Here is a 27949-nt window from a genome sequence, read left to right as displayed (position 1 = left end):
TTAAGAAGTTTAAAAGAATACCATTGAAAACACACACAGCATGCCATAATTTTTAATTTAATCTTGACTTTTAAAGATTGACTTAAATTCTTTATGAAACATCCTCCTGATATACATCTACACGAAGCTACTTTATCCACAAAAGAACCTGAACTTTGATACTACCAGGGCCTGAATTCAGGCTTCTGCCTGAAAACTGGCATCTCTGATATACACTGGGAATAAAGTGTTCAAGCAACATGGCTGAACAGTTTTCGGAAGAGACAGAAGGAGGTTCTTCACCCCTTGGGCAGAAGAATATAAAGGTGGCATGAACTCTCTCTATCTCTCTCTCTCTCTCTCTCTCTCTCTCTCTCTCTCTCTGGCAACACCAGTCTGAAAATGTGTCAAGTGGTTCAGGGTGTTCAGACGCCAAAAATTTATACTAGAACGGTATAGCTATACTATGAATTTATATGTCTGAATGCCGACTAAAGAAACGACGTTTAACGAAACGACGTATAATGAAACGACGGTCAGAGCATCGTTTCGAACTAGAACTCAATTAGTGTCTCAATGGTCTGTCGGCTATACGATGATTCTTTATACGTCGTTTCTTTATTGAGTTTTGGTATAAACTGGCTTGCGTCTGAACAGGAGGTAAGTTAACAAGCCGGCCTGATCATAGTCCTTTATAGACAGTCTCTGAAACACCCACTACTTTGCCGCATGTGACTTACAAAGTATTTAAAAGGTGGCCTCTCTTTTAATAATAGGTGAAGATGATACTTGTTAGAGGACAAAGCTCACTTGACTGACATGGTCAATGGCTTAAAAAAAAAAATGAAATGCATGTCCTGAATTTTTCTCTCCCCTGTCACAGGTACTTGTGATGTCTTTTGAACGTGAGAGATTGGTGAATACTGGTTGGGTGATATCATGCCATGACAAGAAATTGAGTGTTTCTGAGGTGGAACACAGGCCATAGGGTCTGTCAATCCAGATTATTTTGGGCCAATGAATGTTTTACAGCAACCATCTCATATCTCCACTAACCGTTTTCTTTTTAAAGGACAAGTTCACCTTCATAGACATGTGGGTTGAGTGAATGCAGCAAAATTAGTAGAGCACATCATTGAAAGTTTGAGGAAAATCTGACAATCCGTTCAAAAGTTATGAATTTTTGAAGTTTCTGCTCACTCTAGGCTGGATGAGAAGACTACTATAGCTTGTGATGTCACATGAGTACAACGATATAAAGAAAGAATAAAGAAAATTCAACATATTTTCACTTTTCTCACATAACAAAAGAACACTTGACTTCTCTCTTTCAGAAGGCAGGAGGAATAACATTACCCTTAACATATGTCAGTAACAAGTCGAAGAAATGTGCACTTTATTCAAAAAGTAAAGTTTTGTGAAATTCTCTTTTTATTTTCTTTATATGGTTGTACACATATGACATCATACACTGAAGTAGTCTTCTCATCCAGCAGTGACTACGCAGATACTTTAAAAATTCATAACTTTTGAATGGATTGTCCGATTTTCCCCAAACTTTCACTCATGTGTTCTACTAATATTGCTGCATTCACTCAATCCACATGTATATAAAGATGGACTTGTCCTTTAATCCCCTCTTTAATAAATTTCTGTGGCCAATAAGTTACATATGAAATTACAAAATTTGATAAAGTTGATTAGAATATCTCAACAGAAATGGAAATAAGGTGTATCTCACCTGGTTAATGTCCAAGATGAAGATACGTTTGGGGATCATATGTAAGCCAGCTTACAGTTAGCACATGGGAATACTGGTATAAATGACCTTCCTTTTTTTTTTTCTCAATTGGTTAGGCACTTCACTCATTTTTAAAGCAGTATGATGCATGAGCATGCCCACAATTTATGGAATTCACGTTCAAACAAAGAATGAACTTGCACAGAGCAGGTGACAAGAATGGTCTGTCAATTGACACTTCGGCAGGCATTCATATTATTGGTTTGTGTCGAATGCATATTGAAGCAAACTTTTTCTACCAACATTGCTAAATACCAGACTTGCTGTCAGGTGGATGTGATAGCAAGCACCATTTATAAGGGTTACATGAATAATCATTACATCAGGGATGCTTATCTCAGTAAATTAAAAAACCAACATGCCTGATCGTACAAATGACCTTTTTCTGCTCATGCACAAAGTGGAACTGTAACGGGCTTACTGGCATGAAGCAATAGTTAGTTGGCTTCTTAAAAATATCATATCAAAAAATTATAATGCAAGGACTAAATTCTGATACAGCTCAGTCTTCTACATGTGACTGGAAGAACTGTGATCACCGAGCAAAATAACTTATGCTTTGTACCACTTAACAGCAATTAAATGCATATATGCACAACAATAGTGAGGTCTGTTTGTGTGAAAGTTGTATGCATGTATGATTTGGGGTTTTCTTTAGTGTGCCTGCCATTAAAGGTCATATAACCCTTTTGCAAACATCACAAAATTATGCACAGTTGAACAAGAATGTCTCCCAAAATTATACATAAACTCTTACAGCAATACGCCTCACAGTTTTAAAAAAGAAATGAAAAACTAACCCCATGTCACTCAAGAATGCATTTCCCTTTTGCACCAAGAATAATGGTTGGAATTTTTTCAGGGTCCAAATCATTATCTAATGTATAATTTCCCACTCTATCATGGAGAAGTTTCAGTTTTATCATCTTTAGGAAAGGTCTGAATTACCTTCCTCCACAATATATCAGCTTATGAAAGGAATCTGATTTTTAGGGTTGCAAAAGGGATACACAAAGATTTATAAAACAGATTTCAGTATCATATTCTCTTGATTGATCTAATTTTTTGCCTAAGACTCAACTAGGCTACACAAAAATGTTTCTCATTCAATCAATACTGCTGTTTAGCTGGAGGCATCTCCATATATCATAATACAAGGTAATTTAATACTTTAATTTCCATCAAAAGTCCCTCAGCATTTTTTATAGCATGTAAATCGAAAACACAAAGTTATCGGAGAGAGAAACGCAATAATGACACAAGCCAGAAGTTTTGAAATGAGATTTGATTACTTTGAGGCTTGATTGTCATCGAGTACTGATATAGTAAGATGCGTAAGGACTTCCCAAACTGACGTGAGAGGGAGCTGTACTCGATCGCTTGTGATGATTGAAATGTTTATCAGTTTGCGTAGGATGTTACGGTCGGCGCACTAGTTTGGACGTCAGTACCGTGATTATCAGCCTCCCAGGCTCCGCTGGAGTGGCGCCGAGAACCCTCGTTATGGACTCCCCACGGGGGGGTTTTACGTGAGCCCCTCCGCATGCTTAGCCACCCACTGAATTAACGAATAACGAGCCCGCCGCTCCAATCTGGCGATTTCATTACGCCTCACGCCGGCCCGACAGCACAGATATTGCACTGTTCATAACTTCTCTCGATGAAAAAACGGACATCAGCTGTCGGACAAAATGACATACCATCTCCCGTCCAACGCGTCGTGTCTGCCGCAACCACATGCTCGGCAGATCAACCATCCCATGTCTGGGATCGGATTGCTGATAAATCTCTTGACAACTCGTGGATACCAACGCCCTAAAAAAAAATCATGCCCAGAATCCTACCTCATGTGGATGAAAGTGATACCGACTTTAATTTCCATCTGCTCTGAGAAACTGGACATCAAATCTCTCTTTCCTCTCTGCCTGTCCTGGAGGACTTGCAGAAAAACTGGACGATCGACCAACAAACGTCCACTACAATGTCCAGCACCTAACTGATTGCGACACAATTTGTCTTGGAATTTTGAGCAGGATATCCTTACATGGACACTGCAATAGATGTAGCATTCATTATGATTGCATCATGATAACATTCCACCGAGAGTTTACATGTGCCTACAGTAACTGGGTAAATTCAACGTGCAAAACTGCTAGAATCAACGTAACATTTGATCGTGTTAGCTTTTATTGCGCTAATTTGCTATGTAGAGCCCAAATTCATGTGAAATAGCATGGTTGCAAGTACGGGTGAAATCATTTGAAGGAGCAAGAATTTGACATCTCGACGAAATTCACTCTAAATATTGTTTTGATTTTTCTACCATACATGTAGATAGCAGCTGTTCCCTCTGTAGGAAGTCCTGTACAGATTTCATTCATACACATCGTACGTGGCGGCAATCTTGATTTGCCATGCATGAACACCTGGAGCGAAAATGATGCATTTCCAAATTAGCATGCCAGTCTGGCACTCACTCAAGAATGATACGCCGTGAATGCACAATAAGATGGCAAGATCCTGACCCTAATCAGTGCTCTCATTTGGTAATGTGCTGTGTGGCACTGCCTTCAATTTCCTATGAATCGGAGCAGTGCCCCAACTGAGATAACCAATGAGTTTATTCACAGAAGATCCCTTGACAATACTACTACAAAGAAAACACATGCAGAAAAATATTCCCATATCTCTTTTTTACATTATCATTTTCATATTTCTTTTCTTCTGTGATGGATACGCAATGATTCTAACCCCTGCACAAATATCAACACACCTGCTCTTTACTAGGACTAACTTGTGGATTTTTCCCCAGGCTGTGTTGTTAGGGCGAGCAAACGTGCAATGCGATCACTAATTTATTCTCATATTTCCACCACAGCCCCCAAGGATGGGATACAAGGACACAAGAATTACGCTGGATAATGACTTGCAAACTCAATGTGTGAGGCTCTCGTGGTACATACAACAGTATGAATAAAGCAGACAGTAAACTTCTGTCATTCCTGTTTTTATTTTGTACACAGACAGACAGGCAGACAAACAAAGAAACGGAAAACATAACCTCCACCAGTCATAGGTTTCACCTACTGGCAGACGTACAATAATCACACAAGAAGACATTTGTGACACAGAGAAATAAAAAACAAAAAACAAAAATGAAACATGCACAAACATGAACACTCGCGCTGTAGCATACACATACACAGACATGCATACACGCAACAGGACAGACACACACTAAAAAGTCAGACACACAGACCCACACACTGACAAACGCAAACAGGCACATTTTAACTCTTTCAGCTCCATTTGAAACGCATTCACATAGAATGGTAGTAGGATATTAGGATCATGATTGCATAAAGGCTAACAATAGTCGTGTTGGATGAAAAGCATGAAAACATCCCGTAGCAACAAAAACTTGAAAGGCTCTTAAAAGAGATTATTTACAACCCCAAGAGCATCAGCATAGGAAAAAGAAAGCTTCCACCAACGAACCTCGCAGACAGAACACATAGCACAGGCGCCCACTCAAGGCAGATGATGGCGAAACCATGCATGGCCTAGATCTGCTACATATCATCTGCTCGCGACTCCGATGATCACACCCTAGCGACACGACAACTATTTCGGTTGCCATGGGGGCGGGGCAGACAAGACCGCTACGAGAGTGGGACCGGCTCAACGGCAGCTGGTAGGGCAACGCTAATCTAATCAGGGGTGATCATTGGATTCACCTCCCCTCCATTATCTCACAATATTGGAATTCATCATCAATACCCATCTCTGGCGACGTGGGGGATGGGTGCGGACCGCCGTCTCCAGTCAAATTTGACAGAATTATCGATCCTCTCTTACACGAGGCTGACAAGGGGAGGGGGAGAAAAAACATCGAAGACCCACATTCGCAATAACGGCAGTAACAAACATTACACAAGAACTCAAAATGAGCAATGAAAGCTTGACTTTGCTGTTGAGATGGTCTGACTAAAACCTAACTTCACTGCAGAGCAACCAAACAGATCTCTATGGGAGCGTGGATCAAACACAATATTTTGTTAAAGTTACTGACTCTTCCCTTTAAAGTGTCAAATGCAGGCACAATCACAAAAAGCAAAACAGATGTGGAACAACGAGCACTCATTTCCTCCTGCACTGTTTATATGACACTTGATACGAGGGGGTAATTAAGGAAGTGCCACAAAATCAATTTCAACGTTCCATGCAGTGTTGACACTCAATTAGCAGATTGATAATTACAGTGGCCATTCAGGTTAACAGCTGAGCGTAACGAGCACAAAACAACCTCTGACAGCCAATCAGCGATTCAGTGCAAGGACAATTTTGGCCTTGATTCCTTGCAAGAAATATGCTCATAGCAAAATTAATCGCTCGTGATGAAAGTTGACAAAAACTATCTGCCCTTCTTTCTGCCAGTTTTGCTCACATTCAGACATTGAAACATTCATGGGAAAAAATCAGCACGAAATCTTCAATTGAAAGGGACCTTGTTGGGATGAATAGTCACATGTATTGCAAATGGCACAGAAAGAGTGACATTCACATTTTTTCTTGTTTTTTTTTTTTTTTTTTTTTTTTTTTTTGGGGGGGGGGTCACCGCAAGTAAAAACATTAACACTTGGCACTAAGAATGAATTGTTAACAATTCGTTTCAGGAGAATCTAGAGCTACATCAAGGCATTTTGTGGCCTCAGTATCTAATCAATCATCCATGCATTGACATAATACTGTATATGCCATGTATTTTGTGGGGGGTTTTTTTCTCGCAAATTTAACATGCGAAAACTTTGACTTTGAGCCCAACATGAATGCAGCGTACACACATACATTTCTCCTTTTGTTACACTACCCCATGATCGCGAATTTAACCACACGTGAAATTGTCAAGAAGTCTCGAATCACGAACAATTACATGTAGGCTCCCGAAATATATGGTGTATCCAGTAACCAAAGTTAATGACCATGAGTCATCTTGACTACAGGCATAAGTCTCCTTTGTGAATCTGAAGAATGTCTCCTTCACTCCACCTGAAGTGTACCTTTGGTGTCAAAGAGGTGTGAGCAACACCTCAGCTCAAGCTAGCTAGCCTCCAGTTCAGCGATGAGAAATGAAAATATTCTTCCTCCCCCTCCTCCTCATCCTGCATCTCCGTCTCTCCTCTTTCCTTTTTTTCTTTCTCCTTCTTTTTCTTTCCTCTCTTCTTTTTCTTTTTCTTTTACTTCTTGTATTTTTTCTTCCTCAGGCACTTGTTCATCCTCTACTTCTTTTGTGTGTTCTTCTACTTTCCACCTCATCAATATCATTCTACTTTTTCTTTCCCCTTTTTTTACCATCCTAATATCTCTAAGGTCTTAAAGGGGATTGTATAGTTTTGGTTGAGATGAGAATTCAGGTTTTAACTTTTTATGGAATACTGTAAAACATGAAATATTCGCGGCATGACATTTTTGCGAATTGGAGCTGACAGCCTTTTTCGCGGCATGAAATTTTCGCGAATTGCCACTGGCGTTCAATGCATGTAGTGTAGACAAAAACTTTCGCGTGCATTTTAATTTCGCGAATTTTGGCGCTCGCGAAATTCGCGAAATTAAAATGCACGCGAAAATTTCTCGTTTTACAGTAATTATAGAAACTTCTTATCTGAAATAAAAAAGAGCATAGTATTCCAAGAGGAATTAAAAGTTTATTTGACAAAAATCTGTTTCAAAATGGCTGAGATATCCAGAAACAAAGAGGTCCCAATAAAAGGTGGGTCCCACCTTTTATTAGGACCTCTTTGTTTTACTATGTTTTTTGATATCTCAATCATTTCATAACTGATTTATATCAAATACACTTTGAATTCCTCTTCGAATTGTATGCTCTTTCATATTTCAGATAAATAATAGTTGTTTCTAATTATCTCATAAAAAGTTAGAAGCTGAATCCCCATCTCAATCAAAACTATATATAATTCCTTTAACAGTGCTACAAGGAGGTCAATTCTTGTCCTCTTGATATAGACATTCAAACTGTTACAACTTTCTTGTCAACCGTCTGACTTTGCTGAAATCAAGGTTCTCAGACCTGATTGACGTTTTAATGCCATCAATATCCTCTTTGGATTACTACTTTATTCCAACTTTGCCTCCTCGAGCGAGTGCCGGATTCTTACCGATAAATCCAAGAGACGAGAACTCCAGGAGAAGCCAGTCCTTGGTGCTCTGTTGCATGGCAAAGTTCTTCATCGTCGTCAGGTATCCAGGAACGGCAACAATGTCATCCTCCAGCTGAAACAAATTGAAAGGAGATTTAAAAATAGGTTTGAGTTAAGATTAATTTCCCCTGGCCACTACAGAAGTGATTAGATGCCTGTGTGTGCGAATCATCATGGACAGTCAGCTTTTGAGTGGCCCCAGAAGGACTAGGACAGTAGAATACAGTGCTTCACTTAACCCGTTGAGGACGAGTCCCGAGTATACTCGGGTAGGTGTCTATGGGAAATGCGTGCTGTAGCAAAATCAAACCGTCCTCAACGGGTTGAAGAGGAAATGTAGCTCCCATATGCCCGCAGGACTGTCAAGTTTGGTTCTAAAATGTACATATGTACCGATAAAGATGTATGAAATAATGCTGTGATGAAACGATTTCAGTTGGGTAACAGCAAAAATGTGAAATATCAACTTAGAACGGTTCACTGGAAGTACTATAATCTCAGAACATACCCAATCACGGTTGCTACGCACTTTTATATTATAATCAATTATTGGTAATCAATAAATCAGGCCACAGCAGCATTCACTGATCTTTTTACAATGGCACTTTTTTATATGCCATTTTAATTTACATTCAGGAATGCCACCCATTGTTTCACAATGGAATGCAACAATTACTTTGCATTCAATTCAACTTCATTCAATGCAATTAATCCCTTCAACCCAGCAGCTGAACAAATAGGAATAAATGGGAGTAAACAACTGCCAAAAAAAAAAGTATTTTACCATCATTCTCCCATAATTTACTTGTTAAAATATGCTGTTATAAAGAATAGGAACGCAACACTGACAAATTATCTCCTTTCCTGAAAAAAAGAAGAAGAATAGAATGAATGTTCCAATAAAATAGGAGTAGTTAGAACATAGCTGGAACAAATTCAGTGGATATTTCTTCGGACCCTGGTAGCTTGGTGGAATGCCATCTCTTTTGTCTAAATTTATAGTTGATGACTGTGTACATCAACCCTAGTTTACTGCTCACTAATGCAAACCTAGTGTTTGTAAGTATGTATTATGATCACTGTGCGACAGTCTACTGATTGAAGATTCAATTCAGATGCCTGCTCTTAACCATGGAGGTACAAAGAGCGAGTTTTCGACCTCCATGTTTCAACCAATCACCAAAAAGGCTGGCGTGTGTCAGCAAAGGATGATGAACAAAAACACATTCGACTTGTCTGGATAGAAAATACACAATTTTAATCCTTCATTTGACTACAATGTGTGATTGCATGCAGTCTGCAGTGAGATTTCGCGTCTATTTGACATCGCTGTCACACTATGGAGGGAAACACAAGCAATATTTTGCTTGCTTTGTGGGTGGAATGCATTACGACACCCGCACTTCCTGAAAAAAAAAGAAAAAAAGAAAGAGGAATAAACAAGACGACTCAGGGTACAATGTATAGCAGAGCATTCTTTGCTCACAACAATCCATGGGAGAGATACCCACAATCAAACTCAATTTTACTACAATGTATGATGACTTGATCTCACAATAGATGGCCTATAATTTTGGCCTCTCGCAGGTTGCTGCCGGCAACGCTCGGGCGGCGATGCGCGTCAAGTCGACAAGGTGTCTGCCCTGCCAGCATTCCTACAGTCTCCGGTTCGAGGCCCGAGTACTAGACAAGACTTGAGTGGTACTGTGTGTTGTTTTGTCATCCCATCCATCTAGTTTCTTTAGGGAAAGCGCGCTTGTCACAGATATATGGCATAAATTGGAGGTCCAGCGTGTGACAGAAACCACAACTCTGGCAGCCAATAGGACTGAGTTCAAATCCTGTATTAAGTGGTTCATTGACCTTTTATTGAACAGACGCATTCCAATACTGTAAAAGTGGTTTCTTTCGTGGTGGTTCTATTTTCATGCTTTTTGCATTTTGAGGTTGAACCGCGAATTTAACATCACGCGAAAATGTTTTGAAGAGTCCCGCGAAATTAACCATGCAAGGAAATGTTTTGAACTCGCTGCTTGTTACAACGCTATTGCGCACATGCGCACACAAAGATTCCTCGCATTGAGTGTATTGATGGTTAACACAAACACAGCGATACCGCGCAATGTAGGTACAAGCATGTTATAAAGTACTCGAAGAGATGGGATTTCAGGTAAGCCTGCATTTGATTTTGATTTCTATTTAATAAATAAAAGAATAATTGGATAATAGTTTGGGTTTTCATGTGCAAAATAAAACAGTTTTTGCCGACTGTGAATTCACAGATTTTGCCAACCGTGAATTTAAACACACGCAAAAAAGTCGGCACCGATGGAAACCGCGAAAGTATCTGTACGTGATGAAGGAAACCACTTTTACAGTACTTGGAATCCACTGTTGCTTGCATGAGGAACCGCCAAACATCAGGAAAGTCTCCAAGCAAAAGTTACCGATGGTCAGTTAAAACCTTTTTTTTTTTCTCTCTCTCTCTGACAGTATACATGAAATATAAATGTCATCTTAGCTATCTATTCCTTGCGATTGTGGAGGAAATATACACGTGTATACAAAATTTGCCAGGAGTCATTGACATGAAATTACTTGACGGAAGTACAGTAATACATGGCGCGTACATATGAATATTTTTTACTTGATTTTAACGGACTATCAACATAGCATGACACATGAATAGGTGGTTTGTTTGTTTGTTGTTTTTTATTAATGCCCATGTTCCAAGAATTATGGCTGAATCTGCCGACAGTCGGCCCAATCAATTGTATTTTAGTACCGCCAATGAACTTGTGGAACTTGTGGAACTTGTAGCATTTCAAGGACAGCCTCCTATGAAGCGCAATACATTTATCATGTTTACTCTTGTATATCAGTGATAACTGGAAAAATAAAACACCCCCTGAAAATGCAATGGCACATCAAGGAATTCCATGTTTTGCTGCTCCATTAACCATGATCACTGATATTCCACATCTGTGCAGCTGCGTCGTCTAGTCAAGCCATCACTGATCCCAGAACGCACAGAACTGAGATCTCTTAAAGGAGGGAATCCACCCAATATCTAAGTCGACTCTCAAGAAAGAGAATGAAGTCAAACAGATAGAACAGCAAAAGTATTATAAAAGCTGGTTATCTCACCCTCCTCCCCCCCCCCCCAAAAAAAAAAAACCCAAATGCAATGGAATTTGAAGGTGTCACATACTGTTGTAGTCTTCTCATGTGGTAATGGCGACACTGATGAAACTTTGTAACTTTGGAATGGATTGTCCCATTTTCCTCGAAATTCACTTGTGTTCTACTAATACTGCTGCACTTTACTAAATCCACATATTTGGTTATCATATCCCTTTAAGGCACGGCATATTTTACAGTGTGATCGAATCATTAGTAAGGTGTCTCCTGCCTGACAGAAAGGCCCCTAGTGAGCCTTAGTGTGCAAACCTTAGGACCGTTCTACCAGGAAGGTGATGATTGTTAATGTTGGTTTACTTTCTCATTCAATATCACAGTTAGATCCCTTAAACACGTTGCAACCAGGGGCCCCGTTTCATAAAACTTGTTATCAGTGACAAGTTGTTATAGTTGTGACAGGCTACTGAAATCCTTGCATCTGATCGACTGAGAGCAAATTTGTCATAGAAATGTGGCAGTTGTCACTGGTAACATGTTTTATGAAACGGGCCCCAGATTTTCCATAAATTGTGATCTACACTGTACATGTATTTCAATGAGATGTGAGACTTCTTGGAAACCATATGCAAGGAGAAGATTTTGTCTTGTTTCCCAGCTGATCATTCATATGTTCATACATACTACAAAATACAATGTACCGCTCTCTCTCTCTCTCTCTCTCTCTCTTGCTGCTTTCATACTTTCTATATTGTTTCTATTACATTTTCTTTTCCTTTTACCTCTTTCTGTATCTAACTTCTTGTGCTATTTTCTCTTTATATATTTCTCTCTCTCTCTCTCCCCTGCACATCTATTCTCCCTGTTATATATTTTATTTTCATGTCACCCATTTCTGCCTCTCTCAACTTTTCCATTTCCAAACCCATGAAACACAATCCTGCTTGTTTCTATATGCAACATGATCTAGAACTTAGTTTTTCATGAGCAATATTTCAATCAAATTAATTTGTGATGGAATAACAGATGGTGCCATAGTCACTACAAGTTTTATGAGAAAATACGGGTCTGGCAGAGATGGAAAAAAAAGGGGTATGAATAATAACAAATCATGGTATAGAATATCTAAGAAATGTTAGCATATGCAGTCAATATATTATGGCTGCTTGAAGCAATCTAGAAGCAGCTGTTACAACGACAATTTTGGCATCATGTTTCCATATCTACACTGTATAATATTTTTTTTTCACAAATATACATTGTATCAGTGCACACACCAAACTCATAATATAATCATATAATACTAATATGGTCTTATGTATTATGCCCAGGGTAGCTTTTTCAGTGTTGCCACTGCTCTACCAGAGGGCCCTGCCATTATTATTACCCCAGTATTGCCAGGTACCCATTTATACACCTGGATCGAGAGGGACAATGTGGGTAAAAGCATCTCGTGCAAGGACATTTAAAGTACTTGGCAGGTTTGACCTCAGGACCTACAGAGTCAAGAGTCTTATCCACTATACCACAGTGCCTCCACAATATTTACATAAAAGTCTGAAGCATTTTATAGACGGAGTCCTCAGATTTTCACGATATGCTGTATGGAAATGCAGAACAAACATAATGTCTGGGCCTTTTCTTTTTTTTATGTGTGTGTATGTGTAGATTTTTTTTCCCTTTCTCAAGAGCTTGAAAGCCTGTTCCTGGAAACTAATATGTGCAGAAATATAAGAAAAGAAGATCCAACGCACCAGATGAAATATTGCCAATACCTACAAACAAAACATATCTCTCTGTTAGAGATTGAACCCCCCCCCCAAAAAAAAAAAAAAAAAAAAAGTTGAAAGAAATGTATCACAAACAAAATTGAATTGCATCTTAAAACAGCAAACAACAAATGGGAGTAAGAATCAAACAGCAGTGAAATAAAAAAAAGGTGGATTGATGGTTGCTGACAATCTGAATATTTGTTTTCCAATAGGCTAATATTCAATTTTCATAGGGGGTGGGGTCACCACAAATGGACAGAGGTTGGATTCATTTTTATGCAGTCCATGCTCAAAAATAAATATGCTGTATCTCTCAATCCTACAATTGTTTTGAGAGCATGATTTTATTTCAGGGCAGAACTGACATGATAAATTTCTGATAAGAAAGTTCATCTGAATCAACATTTTTGTTTTCCACGTTTTATTTGTGTCTTTAAAGGGTGTGTACAATTCTGGTCGAGGTGAGGATTAAGCTTTTAATGTTTTGCGAGATATTCAGAGACCACTCTATGAGATATCAAAGAGCATGCAATTCTTATGGGTATCAAAAGTTTACTTGATGAAAATCGGTTTTTAAAATGGCTGAGATATCCAAAAACTAGGTGAAACAAACAGATCCTAATAAAAGGCGTGGCTTGTTGCCTTTTATTGTTATCACTTTTTTTTGGAAATCTCAGCCATTTGAAAACCAATTTTTATCATATAAACATTGAATCCTTCTTAAAATTACATGCTCTTTCATATTTCATAGAAGGTTTCTCATTATCTCACTTAGGAATGTTCAAAACATGAATCCCACCTCAACCAGTACTGTACAGTCCCTTTAAATGGTTTTTCAAATTGAACAATTAAACTTGTCAGTCAGTTAGGCAAATGTGGATATTAGCATTCTTCACTTTGTTTTCGTGAATTAGCAAGACTTCTTTTCATCTTGGGCAGGAACTACCATGAATGATACTATAAAACCAGAAATATTTGTGCCATAAAATTTCAGCGAATTGGAGCTGACGGCCTTTTTCGCAGCATGAAATTTTTTGCAAATTGCCACTGGTATTCAATGCATAGTGTAGACAATAACTTTCGTATGCACTTTAATTTCACAAATCTTGGCTCCTCACAAAATTTGCAAAAATTTCATGCATGCGGGAATTTCTGGTTTTACAGCAGTGGTTTTATCTACCTGTACATTCTTTTAACTACAAGAATGAGGTAGAAGACATAATAGTTATCTCTCTCTCCCCCTCTCTCTTTGTCTTCCTCACTATTTATCGACTGTAAATGTCCATATTTTCGAAAAATTAATTTTTCACGCTGAGCGGCACCAAAACATATTTGTGGGTTCTTGAATTCCTGCTACGGAATTGTGCACCCATTGAAAATGTGCAGAGAAAATTGTGAAGATATTTGCATGGGTTTTAGAATTCCGCTAGCCATACAGACGTAGCCCAAAATGAGCAAAAAAATAATTAACTGCAAGATTTCTGCATTTACATTATCAATCTGTAATGTTTATCTTTTTCTATTTCACTGTGTCTTTCTTTCTTGCTTTTTATCTCAAACTGACTCTGGACATGACAGTTTCAAGCTTGGTTGAATAACAGTAGATACACAAACAAAACAAATACATTTTAAGTGAATTTAAAATCAGTAGAGTAGATGGTCACATGGATTGTTATGATATTCTATCAATGTTCAACAGACAGGCTTGATAACTGCAGCCATTGTGGGCTGTCTGCAGCTGTTGTTGTTCTAATAAACCACTTAATCATACGAGTGGAAGGATGATATACTGCAGAAATCTTAAGGACAGGGTTTATGCTCAGCTCTTCCACAACACAGTCAAGGCTATGCAGACAAATCATTCGCGCAAATATGCGGAGAAGTCGATAATCAGAATAAGCGGAAATAATCAGAGTCTTTTACAGCGACTGCCGTTCTGTCTGAGACCTTACATCACATTTTATTCTCAAGGTAGAATGTGCACAGTGTGGAATGTTTACACGGCTGCCGATAAAAATTGACCGAGGATGAACGTTGTTCCTTGGAGAAATCCATCTCTGTCCCGGTGTTCCATTAAAAGTGCATCGAACAAAACAGGCGACTCCCACGACAAATTCCTTCGCAGAGAAAGAAGATGCTCGTTTCATCTCTCTTCTTCCCTCTGTCTCCTGTCTTCCAAGCCGGCCTTGGCGGTGGGGTGCAGTCACCCGGGAGAGAGTCGGGTAATGTGCGATTAATCATATAATCCTGCGATATCCGTGGCATCCATCGGAGCTGAAAGGTGCTGTCGACCCAGATCCGCGATCGCCCGGGTGATACTGCCAAAAAAGCTCGCAGAGAGAGAGAGCCGTCATTTCCGAGCCACGCCACAGCTCCGCTTTACCAGACACTTGTCCGCCGAGAAACTCATTAACGCACGGCACTCCTCTACTCTCTCGGCAATCCCCTCACAATTTCGGCAAAATCGAACCAATGGACAGAGGATTACCTCTGTAGAAATCGAACTTGGTAGATTAACGATCAGTCGCTTACCGACTTGGCAGCGCGACATGAATGAGTGCTCTATGATGCCCCCTGTCATTCTTAACATGCCCTTTTGAGCCACCTCTTATCCCTACATGTGCTTTGCATCCATGCTCAAGCTGTGCATATCGTTTCGAAATCTGGGGTGGGTACACCCTTGCACGTCGTGTCTGGGAGATTATTTCATTTCTTAACACTGAGACGAGATGGTTTACTGTGTACACAGTTTTTACACCCATAAAAGAGCTTGAAACATTTATCTTATGTTTTCACTATCACTGCTGCCATCTTGTTGAATTGGAAGAATGTTTCAGAGGAGAATTTACTGCACATTATGAGATTGAAGATGAATTCCTTTTACTGTTAACATCGTTGTGAACAGGCTACACTTCATACTGAAATGCCATTTATCGGACAACACTCACAAAAGCATCATCAATGGGCATGAGTGACAAGAATTGCAGCTGGACTATACAGGACAGTTTAGCATGGCCGGGTCACAATTTCTTGAAAGCAGTTTCCCCAAGAGTTCAAGATTATGATGTAGACACAGCTGTGAGGTCCACAGACCTCCTCTCCTAGATGGAATTCATCGCCTCTTCTCCTTTCCAAAACAGAGGACATCATTGCCATGACAACCTGCATCCACTCATCATCCCAAAATTTCTCAAAGAGCAGCCAAGGAAATATCCCATACGGCAGATGGCAGCTTAATGAAGCAAACCCTAATATTTTAATATGTCACTGACAAAAAACCTATAATGGCATTATAGAACTATAAATGAATGTCTATTCTTATTTTCTTTGTTGTTGTTGTTGTTGTCATAAATGAACATCTATGTTTTGTCTCAAACAATGTGGAGATGAAAGAAAAAAAAAGTTCAATATTAGGACTTGACTTGACACCAAGCTGCACCTCCAGGTAGGAAAGCTCTGATTACAAAATATGCTCCAGTTTCTGTATAATTTTATTCAGGCATTCTAAACACGGTAGGGCAATGTTACCAAAATGAAAATTGATTGCTGTTTCCCTCGAGTTCCTGTGAACCTCTCTGGATAACATCGCTTTAAAATAGAAGTCACTGACATCTCTGTAATATTCAGTCCAGGTGCCAGTGGTAACGATGGATACCCTTTCAGGTATCTGTGGATAAATCATCCATATCCATATGACGAGAATGAGACCCCCAGGATTGTGTTCATATGACCTTGGGAAGTCTACACTTAAAGCCACGATTTATCAATTGCAGAAAAAAAAAAACAGCTTTAGTTCTTCAAGATATTTCTAAAATGAGAGTTAGGGATAGAAACAACCAATGTAAAAATGTTAATCAGTATAATCAATGTTAAGTATTGTTAGATATACAAAATGTGAACAATAGTTTTACTAAAATTGTTTCTAAAATAAACCTTCTACAGTTATGATTTATTGAGAAAATAAGTGATATCTCCTCACATTTGCGGCTTTATTGCCAAATGTTCATACAGTAGGATGTTCTGTGATACAACTGAACTATACATATCTGCATCAAATGTGATTTCATTTTTTTCTTAAATCACTACTCCCAATGGTAAACAGTGGCTTTATTTCGCTTCCTTGAGAGCCCATACCATAAAAACAGTCATGTTGCTGGTGAAATTCCCAAGTTCAAGCTCAAGTTCAAGTTCCTGTTGCACACTTGTAATCTGAGCTGATGGCATTGTGTGCGGAGGTGGGGGTGGGGGTGGGGATCTAGGAAACACATGGTGCACATTACGCCTTGCACATAGTCTTGTGACCTTTTTGACCAGATTAACTCGCTGAGGTCGTGAGTTGCTTTCATGTTTTCTTACAGAAAGTATGTGTTATTCTTGTCCTGCTATAAACAGAAATATAGCAGTCACAGGGGAAAAAAAATGTGGACAATGTTCGTTCTAGTCATACTCATGGAGGGCTGCCAACACTAATGTATAAAAGTCTGAGAGATTCAAAATAGCAACTCGGGGAGGGATGCTCGTGTGTTAAATGCATCTCGATAAGCGAAAATACTTCCCAACTTAGGGAAGCAATTTTAGATTCTCTTTGGCAGGACATTAAGGGATTTTCATTCTTCACAGTTTTCAGGGAGACTCCTGCAATATCAGGGAGGCTTGGGGCGCTCTGGTTCATGTAATCAGTCTATGATGACTTTTAGCGCTCTTAGCGGGAAGAGATGAGCCTTTAAAGGCTTCAGCCATCTTCCCATTACCTGCAGATTTTTTTTTTTTCTGGCATCGAATCAATCAGGGTAAAAACCCACTTTATGGCTGGTGAATTCGAGAATGTAGTGAGATATTTCTTTATACATGAGTCATCGCTTTCAATCAAAATGAGCTTAATTCCACTCCACTCTCATTCAGTGCCTGGTATTTGCAAATGATGGATCAATGCACTTAAAGGGCTAGTCTATGCAGCGATGTGAATCCTTTGAAGACCTACTTAGAACAGTATACACTTCTCATAGATGGACTGGGAAAATCTCAATCTACCAAATATTTCATCAAGCCTGAGGTTACCTTTGGGAGAAGACTACCAATCGTTTGACAAATATCTCCAGTATTGATGCAATGGCAAAGTTCTCAAGTACAGATTAGTGCATATGACAGGCCCTTACGGGAGGGGGGGGGGGGGGGGGGGGGGACACATTTGTGTGAATTTAAGCAAAGATGCAAGTCACTTGTATAGTCTGTTATACTAATATTACTGAGTCTTCTATGATATTTTACAAAAGCATTGTTTATTTGAATTTTTAAACACTTGAATGTGAGGTCAAATTTTCTTTGATTGCATGAAAAAAACAAAACGAACAATTCCATCATTAAAAGACTGTGAATGGAATAACTCCAAATTAAAAAACTGAGCATTGAAGAGATCTGGGGAAGCACAAATCATATTATTGTTACAAATCACGAAAGTTCAATTTAATGAATTATCCACAATTAGTTCACTACACACTAATACTGGTCAAAGTATCTCATCAAATGAGTTTGATCCATACCAAAATTATAACAAGCCAAATACTCTATAGACGTCACAAAAGAGGTACACCTCTATCATCCCGAGACATGCATTAATAAGATATTTTATCCCCTGTCATCTCATCACCCCAAAGAAAGAGGAACAATAGTTACTAGGTCATCAAAGAGAGCCTCTTCCTATCATCAAGATGCAATCAAACGAAAAGAAAGTCCTAACGAATTCCCTCTGTCCTCTCCCCCCTATGAAAAATGGAGCGCTGTTCCTCCTGAAGTTCAAGGACAAAATCTTCCTTCATCATCGAGAGATCATCAAAAAAGTATTCCTCAATCCCTAACCTCCTACCCTCCCCTATTAAAAGAAGAAAACAAAACATTCAACAAACAAATAGCATACAAAGCTCTTTCACCCTGTACGAACAGGGCTACAAGATGCACATCTATTTTTCTCTCTGTCGACACCGAGTAATAATTTGGATTTGATCTCGTCAAATCTGCCGGGGGAGGCAGCTCCCATTCCCAGCTCCCATTCCATCCGTGGTGTAGCTCCGGTCGAGCATTTCAGCAGGCTATCAGTGGCCTGGCACACAGCAGATACAATTTCTCCACAAAATACCACGTAGCCATAACCACACACAAGCCCATTTTCTCAGGTGTCACAGTTATCTACACAGCATAGACACATACATGTATACAAACACACAAAAAAGAACCCCTCCCCCCTTTAAAAAAAAAAAAAAAAAAAAAAAAAATTCCACTTCAAAACAAAAACACACATTTTGCAAACTGTTGAATTTCCATGATAAGGTCAGATCAGATCTGATTTGGTTCCATTTCATACCATAGTTCCTATGTTACAGCATCATTCTCCCAGAGAGTACCTCAAAGACACAGGTGTAAACATTGTTTATTAAACTCTTTTGACTTTTCCAGAATGACAGCAGAAAAGAGATGATGCTGGACAGGATGGAAATCTTTAGGGTGACTCAATGTTTTATCCAAAGTATGTAGAATAAATACCTATGAAAAAAATGAAAACGTCAAGAACGATTTGTAAAAGGTCATTGCCCTTTCTGCCGAGTATAGAAAGCACTTAATGTTCATTAGGAAGTCACATTTACATCTGACCTATTTCATGCATTTACATGGTTGAAATATTTGTTTGTGGTATATGAGTAGAGTGATAACAGAATTACATACAGCACTGAACCTCACCAATGTGCAACCAGATAAAAAAAAAAAGAACAAGACGAAAAAAGAAAAATGATACCATTTTTTCTCTACCTATGCTTGTATGCCATTCATGTCAAGATAGTTGAAAAAGTTTAGTATATGAACTTGTTTATCAATAAGCTTTAATGTGAATCATCTGTGTATTTTTCAAAATATACACTTATGAGGGAATATAAATCGTAAGCGAACTTAGGGGTGAAGATTGCACGTGCACATCGTCTATAGTGTCTATGAAGTGAACAGAATCTGTTTGAAAAAAAAAGAGAGAAGGTTTTGAAATTTGCATTTCCACCAAATGCAGGCATTGTAGTGCACAGAAAGACCGATTAAAAAAAAAAAAAAATGTTGCTGACGTCCTCAAATCACCTGCTCAAATGACATTGATAGAGCATGTATGCCTTCCGATCCACAACCAAGCAGCCGGACAAATGTGTGTCTCTCGCAAGAGAAGTCGGTCATGAAAGACGATGGAAAACCGGCACAACTGCCTGCCTCTTGTCCGCCAGAATGGCCACGTTAAGACGAATCGGCCTAATTACCGTCGGCAAACACGGGCTGGGGGGGAACCGCGGCGTTTTCCGCCTCTCGACAGTTGGCAGAGATTTTGCTCTCTCGTTAGAGACCGGAAAGGGGAAGGCGAGGAGTCTCAAATGCTGTGTAAAAAGCTTGAGCAAACACACATTCACATGACAAGGTCTCAGTCAATATCCTAATCGGCTGGAATTGGCCTGACTCATACTAGGCCACGAGTTCTCCTCAGCCAAGCTATCTGACTGCCACGGGAGGAAAAAAAAACACTTCTTTGACAGCACAATCCAGTACCACTTGGTATGAATGGTGCACACATTACTGCCTCAAAAGAAGAGAGCTTTGAAAACTGTGTTAACTGCACTTTCCTTGCAGAGTAAAGTGCAGTCTACCTCAGCAAATAATCTAGACCGATGATCACATGGCAACCAAGGAAACTAAGCAGAACTGTCATCAAGTTCCTCCATCAAAGTCTTGCCCTCTTCACAGATGTGCAGCTCCTTCCTTCACAAATGTCTTATTGCCATGCTCTACTCTGTTCTTAGTTTCTTCTTCAAAAGGTTGGGCATTGCAAACTACGCTCTTCCTCCAACCATATTAGATTATTTTGCATGCCCACTCCTCACAACTTGGAACCACAGCAAATAATGTTCAGGTCTCGATCAAAAATATATGTGAGTGCTCTTACAGTCAACATTTTCTCACACCATACTTCGTTTCATTCCAAGAAATCTGAATGTCTTCTTCAATACTGACTTGATGATTGAAGAGGGAAGTTCCCTGCATTCACCAGCCACACCCACTGTAATACATGTTTTCACATGTGTATAAAAAAAAAATAACCATTGCAATCTGAATGGAGAAAGCAGTGCAATAGAAAGAAAATGGATGCAGAATTATTTTCCAAGCTGAAAAGGGGTTAAATATGGCATTACAGATAACATACCTATATTATTGCTGGCAATGACCAACTGATAATGGCTATTCACTGAATCCACAGGTTTTAATACTGTCTTTTCTTTTTCAGATAGACAGACAGACAGACAGACAGAAGGGCTGATAGCTGGTAGCTATAGGTAGGTAGACAGACAGAAAGAAAGATTGACACATGGATGGATAGATAAATAGACAGACATATAGATAGATAGACAGATAGATAGATAAATAGATAGATATTTATGTGGACAGCTTGACCATTGTATAGTCACAGTATCTTTTATATAAAAAGCATAATGGAAGAGATTTGAATGCACACTGTTTCTTGGCTGCTTGATGATCTTACACCTAATACATTACCCCACAAAGTTTGGGAGCAAATTACAGTAGTACATCTGATCCCATGACCTTTGACCCAATGTCTTATTTTCCCACACGACAAAGCATGAAACTTCCTTCAGACATCTGTGACAGCTGCACCTTTTGTGCAGCAATCTGCGCAAACATTTGTAATATTTGCAAAAAGAAGTTCCACGTAGATTACCCAAGAGAACAGGGGACGTTCCACTCTTTTTTTTATTTCTTTATTGCGCTGCCCCTACAGAAACATAGTCGCGAGTTGTCACACTGACGTCTGCAGCACTGATTGAGAAGTGGCGGGATGCACCCTTGGTAACCTCGCTCGTACCCCATTTATACAGGGCATGTAGAGGGCTCTAGGAGCGCTCCTAGGCACCGTTTCATGAAAGTTGTCAGCCCCGACAAGTTGTCAGTTTCTGACTGTCCCCATAGCAACAGTCAGTTACAAGAGCTTCTCAGCCAATCAAAACCAAGGATTTTACTGAAATTGTCAGAGACTGACAACTTGTCAGGGATGATGACTTTCATGAAATGGTGCCCTGAACGACTGTGCATGAACTATGCATGAGCACACAATCGGGCCCAGAGCGCTCTAAAAGTTACACCCCTCTCGAGGCTCTGCTCAGGAGTGTTTCTGAGATGCTCAAAACTCTGTATTAACAGTCACCAATGTTTGGAGCGCTCTGGAAGTGGAATGTTGTGCGCACTGTGCACACAGTTTGTATGTTAGAAGTTCCCGCGCACTCGAAGGTCACCATGATAGTTACACCCCTCCCAGCCAATTTGCGTGTGGTCTCAGCAAGCGCTGATTTTCTGTATGAACCCACAGAGGGGCATAAGTCCAAGTGCTTCGGGAGCGCTCCTGGGCCCAACTTTGAGTGTAAATGGGGCATCAGATTCTATACGAATAGGATCCTTCTTCATCCTCTTGTTTGGCATGCTGATGGTGTTCACTTCCAATTCTTTACACTCCATTCCCACTGTAATCAAAACTTATTGCATCCAACTTCAATGGCTACTAACAAGAAAAGGAGGGTAGTGGTGTATGCTTACCTGCACATAATATGTTCCTCTCATTCTGCAGTACAGCATGAGAAAGGAGAAGTCCAGGTTCTGTTTTGTTCTCCACCTGTTGAAATATACAAAGAACATCACAAACAATCATTGATCCATTGGTTATTGAATACAAATTATTATCTATATAATGTATTTTTGTGGCACATTTAAAATACATATTTTTGTCCACTTGATTCTCATACGCAATCTCAGAGAATATTCAATGAAACACATCAGGCTAGTGCACTTATTCCTTTAGGATACTGTTACTTCCTCACAAAAGAATTGGAGTGCTCGGGTGTGATACAGGGTACCACTGATTACATGTGGTTAAAAATTAATTGGCAGTATTTTCATGAAATCGCTGTCATCATCATCATAACCATCATCATAACCATCACCATAATCATCATCATTATAATCGTCATCACCATCATCAATTCCAACATCTTTGAGGGGGGGGGGGGGGGGGGGGGGAAGGTGACACCTGTCTCATGCTGACTCACTTGACTCTTTCTGCTGTATCCCCAAATGTCTCCTTGAGGTTATTAAGGTCTGGGTAGTATTCTGGTGGGGGTGAGATGACTTCTATTAGGCCGGATCCAACCTCTTCTCTAAATCTGAAATTTTGACAAGCACAACAGAGAAAGAAAAAGAAAGTTTCATATTCCCCTCATGACTATTCAAAAAGAAAGAAAGCAAAAAAAAAAGTAGTTAAGATCAAAACATGATTGCATTCATTGGTAAGATGACAGAGATTTTTATACAGGTTCCAACTTTAACATTTCCTTGAGAAATAATCAAACTCATTTGAAAGTACAAAACAAAATAAAACTGCAAACACATTAAAATTCATTTAATGCATTATAAATGAGATTTTTTAAATGCAATTATCCACAAAAAACTCTCTCACACACACATGCACACACACAAATATCAACAAAAATGAAGAAAACAGATATAAGTGTGTCATTCCCATGTTCGTTTATATTTCAGAGACAGCCAGTTATTCTCACGTAGACCAGCAAATCCCCCAAAAGAAATACAAAAACACTCAAATATATAAAGAATGATCATAACAAAGAAAGACAAGTACTGTGTGAGTACAGACAGAACTCACTAACATTTTCATCATCAGTGCACTCATGGGGCACTGTGCTTTCATTATATCAAAATAAGGCTAAAGAACTTTTATCAATTTGTTTCCTTGTTTGCAAAATCTTAGCTGCAAGGTCCGACATGCTACCAAAGTTACTTACACTGCGTAAATATGAAGATTTACCACATGAGAGTTCAAAATAGATATTTAATGCTTTTAACAAAGTGAAAATCTGAGTGCGATGAGTTTAACCATTTTTGGTAGATAGGAGGGTTGGAATAAAAGACTTCTATAAATGGTTTATCAACATGGTACCATTGGCTACAATCGATCCTAACATAGTGGCAGCGTAATTCATAAAAGTTTTGGCAGCTACAGAGTTGTCATTGTGTTTTATTCATTCATGTTTGCATTATTATACAGCTCAGTCACCCAAGTTTGACAATTTCTAAAGCAAATTGTTCAAAGTCAAGGCTGAACATGAAAAGCTTTTTGAAAAGGCATGCACCGCAAACACAGCACGCTTGTATTTGCCATTTCCGGTTTTTGTTCTTTGCACGCGCACATCTGCAGTAACAACTTTCAGGGCATTACACATACAAATCATACAAAAATGAAAACATGACACCTAATCATCAATTTTGAATGTACCAATAATGCACTCACTCTGTAGCAAGGATGTAATCTACTTTGCACTCTTCATGATAATTCATTCATGAACAGATTACCAGTTGCATTAGTGCTAATGACATCGCTCATATTTTATATCTATTTTACCCACTCAGATGACATTTTGATCAGTATGATGCAGAATCATAAGCATTTCCGTTACATCCGCCTCTAAATTTCAACATCTACACATCACATACATACATCTGGGAGGAATCAACTGGAACTTGTCATTACGTTGCAACCACACTTCAGCCTCCTCTCTCTGATGACGGTGCCCACGAGACAATGTGAAGCCAACCAATCGAAAGAGATGCGTTCACACAACTCAAAGGCTACAATTCGATAAGATGTACAACTACCCAAAATGCACTTGGTTGAAGTGAAAAAGAAAAGAAAATAGGTCATCCATCACTTCTCATATTTTTTTTAAATACTTTTTTAACGATTTGGGAAGTAGTCATTTGCAGTCATTTCGATCAGAGAGCGAGAAAAAACAAGGCCAGTGTCAAGTCGATAGATTCCTGCTTAGATTCGATACTAAAAATGTCCTCACAAAAGGTACTCTAGTCAGTTTCACTGCTACAGTGTATACAGCATATTCCTAATTTCACATCCAATGTCACGTAGCAACTCACTGCCCCTCTACTTAAGGGACTTCACTTGTCCTACCTAATTCCTACTCGTTAGACCATTTCTAATTAGGAACTATTGCAACAGTGTAATCTGGGATGCTTAGATCTTTCATTCACAATGCAATACACATTGGCAACACTACTGCACTCGAGAAATTTTGTTGAGTTTTTTGCCGCTGTAAAGCACTTCCATAATTGGCTCGGCAGCCTGAATGCAGTCATCGATGTCATGTGAACAGTAGAGCGGTCAGTTACCTGCAATTTTGCATTAATGGAGAGGCCAAAAGGAGGAGTCCTAATTGCGAATGGGAGTCACACTATGGCGAACAATCACATTTCCTGCCATAATGGTTCTCACTTGAAACTGCCACTATGAAGTTCTAGTGAAATAATTAAAAAAAAAACATTTAGCCCAGTGTGCATTTATATTTCATTCGGGGGGGGGGGGGGGGTGGGGGTGGGGGTGATGTTCGGCAGGGCATTTTGTAAAGCTGCCAATGAACTTCCTTTCTAATATTTAGATTTCTATTACTAGATTACCTTACTTTCAGTGACATTTTGTAAATAGTCCTTCTCTTCATTTAGTCTATTTTTCTCCTCTTTTTCATTCTTTATAATTTCTCTCTCTCTTTTTTCCTCCCCCCTCTTCCTCACACTGTTTCTACCCCTTCCCTCTCCATCTCTCTCTCCTGCATCATTAAACTCTCTAAATAATAAAAACACATCACCTTGTATTTCCTCCATTTCATCCCACTCCACTCATGCTTCAAATGACTGTTCACCATCTTAATGAGCTTTCCAACCAATTAAAACCAGGTAGCGTTAATCACTGCTTTAATGGATATTTCTTTTTGTTCAAATAAATGGACACACAGAAAAAAAAAGTACTCATCAAGTTCAAGTCAAGTTCAAGTTCATTTATTTTCATTTCCAACAAACAAAATAATTGGAAGTACAATGAAACATTCGTATAAACAGATGTCAGAAAATCAGTACCACAATGCGATCAACAGAAATAACACTGTAACACAGATACAGGTAAATTTCCAACATAGATACAAAAAATAACTCGTGTCGCTGTGGTAAATGCATACACAATATTGCTGGAAATGGAGGGGACTGCTAAAAAGCAGAGCTTGTAGAGTGCAGTCCCCTCGTATAAAAAAAAAAACACACACACACACACATAGTAACAAAAACAACAAAACAACAATTTCCCTAAGCGGAAAAAAGAAAAAAAGACAGACAAATACACACATACATGCACACATACCAATGCACATTGACAGACACAAGGCGGCTCTCTTGTAAGGAAAGATAGATGAGAGGATAGAGATATAGTGAGGAAGGTAGTAAGTCCCGAAGTGGGCAAGGGGGGGGGGGGGGCAGAGAGAGAGAAGGAAACGATGGGTCATAACCAGGGCACTAAAGGCACAGAAGTACGGGCTCACTGATAAACAAAGTGTGTATAGTGACATTACCGAGCAACAACAGTTTTGGAAATCACAAATATACATATATATATATATATATATATAGACAGAAGATATGAGCACTCTTCATAGAAGGATAGAATCACCAAGTGTATATATATATATATATATATATATATATATATATATATATATATAAAGAATGAATCATTATGCTGCATACGACATTTTTAAATATTTCTTTAACTTTAAAGAAAATGTATGAAAACTTAAAGCTTCTTTGATGTTATTATCAAAAGAATTCCAGAATTTTGGTCCAGAAAAGGAGAATAAGGATTTAGCAAAAACCGTCCTAGTCAAAGGCAAATGATATTCATGGGATTGACGGGTTGGATATGCATGAACAGTTTCATTCTTTAAAAACATGGAATCAAACACCAGGGGGAGAGAATTGTTGGTGAGTTTGTACATGAATTGTCCTAATTGCAAACGATAAAGATCATAAATTTTCAGAATATTATTTTCGTGAAATAAATTATTAGTATGACTTCTCCACGATTCGTGACAAATGATACGAAGAGCTTTTTTCTGTAATAATAATATTCTTTCTGTATAAGTAGAAAAAGTGTTTCCCCATGCGAGTATCCCGTAGTTTAAATAAGGTAGTATCAAAGTAGAATATAACATAAAAAGTACATTTTTGGGAAGATAAAATTTGACTTTGTTTATAATACCTATATTCCTTGAAATAACACGACATACAGAATCAATATGCAAACCCCAGGTAAGTTTATTGTCCAGGATCAAACCTAAAAATTTGATGGAAGAGACTTCTTCTATGACCGTGTCTTCCAGAAGAACATTTCTCGGTAAATTTTCCAGCGAATTACTGAACAACATACATTTAGTTTTTTGCAAATTTATTGACAGTTTGTTCGCTCTTATCCAATGAAGTAACTTCATTAATTCACTATTTAAAGTATCAATTAATCGATCGGGATCAGAATCAGATAAAAACACATTAGTATCATCTGCAAATAATAAGAAAGAGAGGATGTTTGAAGAATTTGACATATCATTGACATAAAGAGTAAATAAAAGGGGACCTAGTAAACTTCCCTGAGGAACACCACAGTCAACATTTTGCGTAGTCGATGCGTGACCGTTGATAAATACAAATTGTTTTCGATTAGTAAGGTAACTCGTGAACCACTCCAAGGCCTTTCCCCTGATACCATAATGTGATAATTTGTGAAGCAGTATGTTGTGGTCTATGGTATCAAAGGCCTTGGAGAGGTCCAGGAAGACTCCAATAGTATGATGAAATGTATCTATCGCTTTTGAAACCCTGTCAAGGAAAGTAAGGATTGCATGAGATGTGCAATGCTTTTGCCGAAATCCGAATTGATAATCAGAAATTATTTTATGAGTGTCCAAGAACTTCAAGAGTCTGGTGTAAACAACCCTTTCTAACATTTTCGAAACGGAGGTTAGCAGGGATATTGGTCTATAATTGGAGACATCTTCCCTTTCCCCTTTTTTATGGACAGGAATTACTTTCGAGACTTTCATAGC

The 27949-nt window shown here is 38.8% G+C and overlaps 1 protein-coding gene across 1 annotated transcript in view; it reads right to left on the bottom strand.

The window, feature by feature from the left end:
- The window catches only part of LOC139729248 (alpha-1,3-mannosyl-glycoprotein 4-beta-N-acetylglucosaminyltransferase B-like), a 159339-nt gene that overhangs the window by 27613 nt on the left and 103777 nt on the right, over window positions 1-27949 (bottom strand). Inside the window, exons 6-8 of the mRNA XM_071640179.1 lie at window positions 23045-23158; window positions 22536-22611; window positions 7957-8071 (exon numbers count right to left, since the gene is read on the bottom strand). Of these exons, the coding sequence (XP_071496280.1) occupies window positions 7957-8071; window positions 22536-22611; window positions 23045-23158 (305 nt within the window). The remainder of the gene's footprint in view (window positions 1-7956; window positions 8072-22535; window positions 22612-23044; window positions 23159-27949) is intronic.

This window comes from Diadema antillarum, unplaced genomic scaffold, assembly GCF_040938485.1.
Source record: "Diadema antillarum isolate AM-2024a unplaced genomic scaffold, OU_Dant_1.0 seq00000229_RagTag, whole genome shotgun sequence".
NCBI classification, from domain to species: domain Eukaryota; kingdom Metazoa; phylum Echinodermata; class Echinoidea; order Diadematoida; family Diadematidae; genus Diadema; species Diadema antillarum.
Note: the sequence above shows the minus strand (reverse complement) of the source record. Positions and strands in the feature narration are given on the sequence as shown.